At 59.5% G+C, this 2,213-nt stretch overlaps 1 protein-coding gene across 3 annotated transcripts in view; it reads right to left on the minus strand.

The window, feature by feature from the left end:
* RTCA (RNA 3'-terminal phosphate cyclase) overlaps positions 1 to 2,213 on the minus strand; it is a 10,387-nt gene that overhangs the window by 7,390 nt on the left and 784 nt on the right. The window contains exons 1-2 of one of the 3 annotated variants that reach the window (XM_027892340.1): positions 891 to 1,076; positions 708 to 808 (exon numbers count right to left, since the gene is read on the minus strand). The exons of 1 other annotated variant lie outside the window; for it this stretch is intronic. In XM_027892340.1, coding sequence (XP_027748141.1) covers positions 708 to 808; positions 891 to 935 — 146 coding nt within the window. In that variant the 5' untranslated portion in view covers positions 936 to 1,076. Of the gene's footprint in view, positions 1 to 476; positions 590 to 707; positions 809 to 890; positions 1,077 to 2,213 lie in introns of those variants that run through there. One more of the 3 variants, XM_027892339.1, reaches the window with a different exon arrangement.

Genomic DNA, 2,213 nt, shown 5'->3' on the forward strand with positions numbered 1-2,213 from the left:
AATTTCTGATCAGTCAAGGGCCAGAAATTCGCTCTGGTTTCTACAGTACTTCTCCTGAGTTCACAGGAGCCAAAGGAGCAGCATTCAGGCCATTCTGGAGTATGCAGGATTCTGGTATCTTTTCCATTAGAATGAGTCCAGACAGACAGATGAGATGCAGGAGCAGTTGCTTGTCCTAATGTGATAAACGCTTGGACAGAAATGGAATGGATAAGGACGGCAATACTGGCCGTGCCAGAACCAGCTGCAGTGCCACAGGAGAGCGATCAGGTTTGCTATGGATGTGTCTTCTTGTGCTTGCGTTTCCATTTGTCTGGGTAACTTACATAGAAAATACACTAGCTCTTCTTAACACTGTACATTCGGTGAGCCACGTCTCGCTGAGGCATTACATGACTGTATTTCGTGTTTCATTCCGTGTGTCCGCTTAGCACCTCTGGAATCATTCCGAGGCGGCAGCCGAACCGCGCCCACACCTGCCCCGGCAGCGGGCGACGGGACCGAGCCCGGTTCATCCCTAGCGCTCCCCCGCACTCACTCCTCGAGAGCCACAGACGGTATTTGCTGCTAACAAGGCTTTCTCAAAGCAATGGAAACACCAGTGTTTCAGACGAGAGCAGCCGAGGCTCTTTGCGCGGCCCCGGGAGGGCCCCGCACGCCCTAAGCCATCGGCCGAGCGCCCCAGGGCCGCCCGGGGCGGGTCTCACCTGAGGCCGGGCTGGCTCCGCCCGGCGCGGATCCGGCGCACCCGCAGCGGCAGCCCCAGCAGGCAGCTCAGCGCCGTGGACACCCGCAGGATCTGCCCGCCCTGCTCGGAGAAACGGCGCTCGTCAGGCGCTGCGGCACCGCCCGGCCGGGACCGCAGCCCGGGGCCCGCCGCTGGCGCTCACCCCCTCCATGATCCCGCCGTCTATCTCCACCCTGTCCCCGTCCATGGCTGGCGGCGAGCGGTGTCCCTCGCAGAGGCCGCGCCGATGGAGTCCCGACGGCGCCCTGTACAGGGCGAGCCCCCGGCGAAGCAGCCCCGGGGCCGAGAGCGGCGGAGGCGCGGCCGGGATGCTGCGGTGCCGGTGCCGGTGCCGGTGCCGGTGCGGGGCAGGCGGGAGGTGCCTTCGCTCTGCGCCTGCTCGCGCCGCCGCCCGCCCCGCGCTGGCGAGGGAGGAGCAGCCGCAGGGTCCTGTTGCCCGGGCAGCGGGTCCCGCCTCCCCGCGGTACGGACCGTGAGCCGGCACAGGCGGGGCTGCCGCGGCTCGGAGTCTTGAGGGAGGCAATGCCTTTCCCCTGATCCGGCCAAGGGCCGGAGCGGTGACAACCGCGGCACCTGCAGGTCAGTGCCGGGGGAGAGCGGCTGGACTGCTGCTCTCACGGTTACGAGCGAGTTTTCCTCAGAATCAGAGAATCAGTTATTTTGGAAAAAGACCTCTGAGATCATGGCGTTCAACTTATGAACGAACACCACCCTGTCAACAGGACCATGGTACTAAGTACCATGCTCGGTCTTTCCTTAAACATCTCCAGAGATGGTGACTCCACCACCTCCCTGGGCAGTGTGTTCCAATGTCTAATCACCCTTTCTGTGAAGAAATTCTTCCTAATCATAGAATCATAGAATAGATTGGGTTGGAAAAGACCTCCAAGATCAGCAAGTCCAACCCCTGATCCAACTTCAATTACTATATCATGGCACTAAGGGCCACATCCAATCTCTGCTTAAAAACCTCCAGGGATGGTGAATCCACCACCTCTCTGGGTAGGCTGTTCCAATGCCTGATTACCCTCTCCGTAAAGAATTTCTTCCTAACATCTAACCTAAACCTCCCCTAGCAGAGCCTGAGCCCATGTCCCCTTGTCCTATTGTTGGTTGCCTGGGAGAAGAGCCCAACCCCCACCTGGCTATAACCTCCCTTCAGGTAGTTGAAGAGAGTGATGAGGTCACCTCTAAGCCTTCTCTTCTCCAGACTAAACAACCCCAGCTCCCTCAGCCTCTCCTCATAGGACTTGTGCTCAAGTCCCTTCACCAGCCAGGTTGCTCTTCTCTGGACCCGCTCCAGCACCTCAATGTCCTTCCTGAACTGAGGGGCCCAGAGCTGAACACAATACTCAAGGTGTGGCCTCACCAACGCAGAGTACAGGGGAAGGATCACTTCCCTGCTCCTGCTGGCCACACTGTTCTTGATGCAGGCCAGGATGCCATTGGCCTTCTTGGCCACCTG

This window comes from Empidonax traillii, unplaced genomic scaffold (assembly GCF_003031625.1).
Source record: "Empidonax traillii isolate 1590-97213 ecotype Southwest subspecies unplaced genomic scaffold, ASM303162v1 scaffold347:size1123457, whole genome shotgun sequence".
In the NCBI taxonomy this organism is placed as follows: domain Eukaryota; kingdom Metazoa; phylum Chordata; class Aves; order Passeriformes; family Tyrannidae; genus Empidonax; species Empidonax traillii.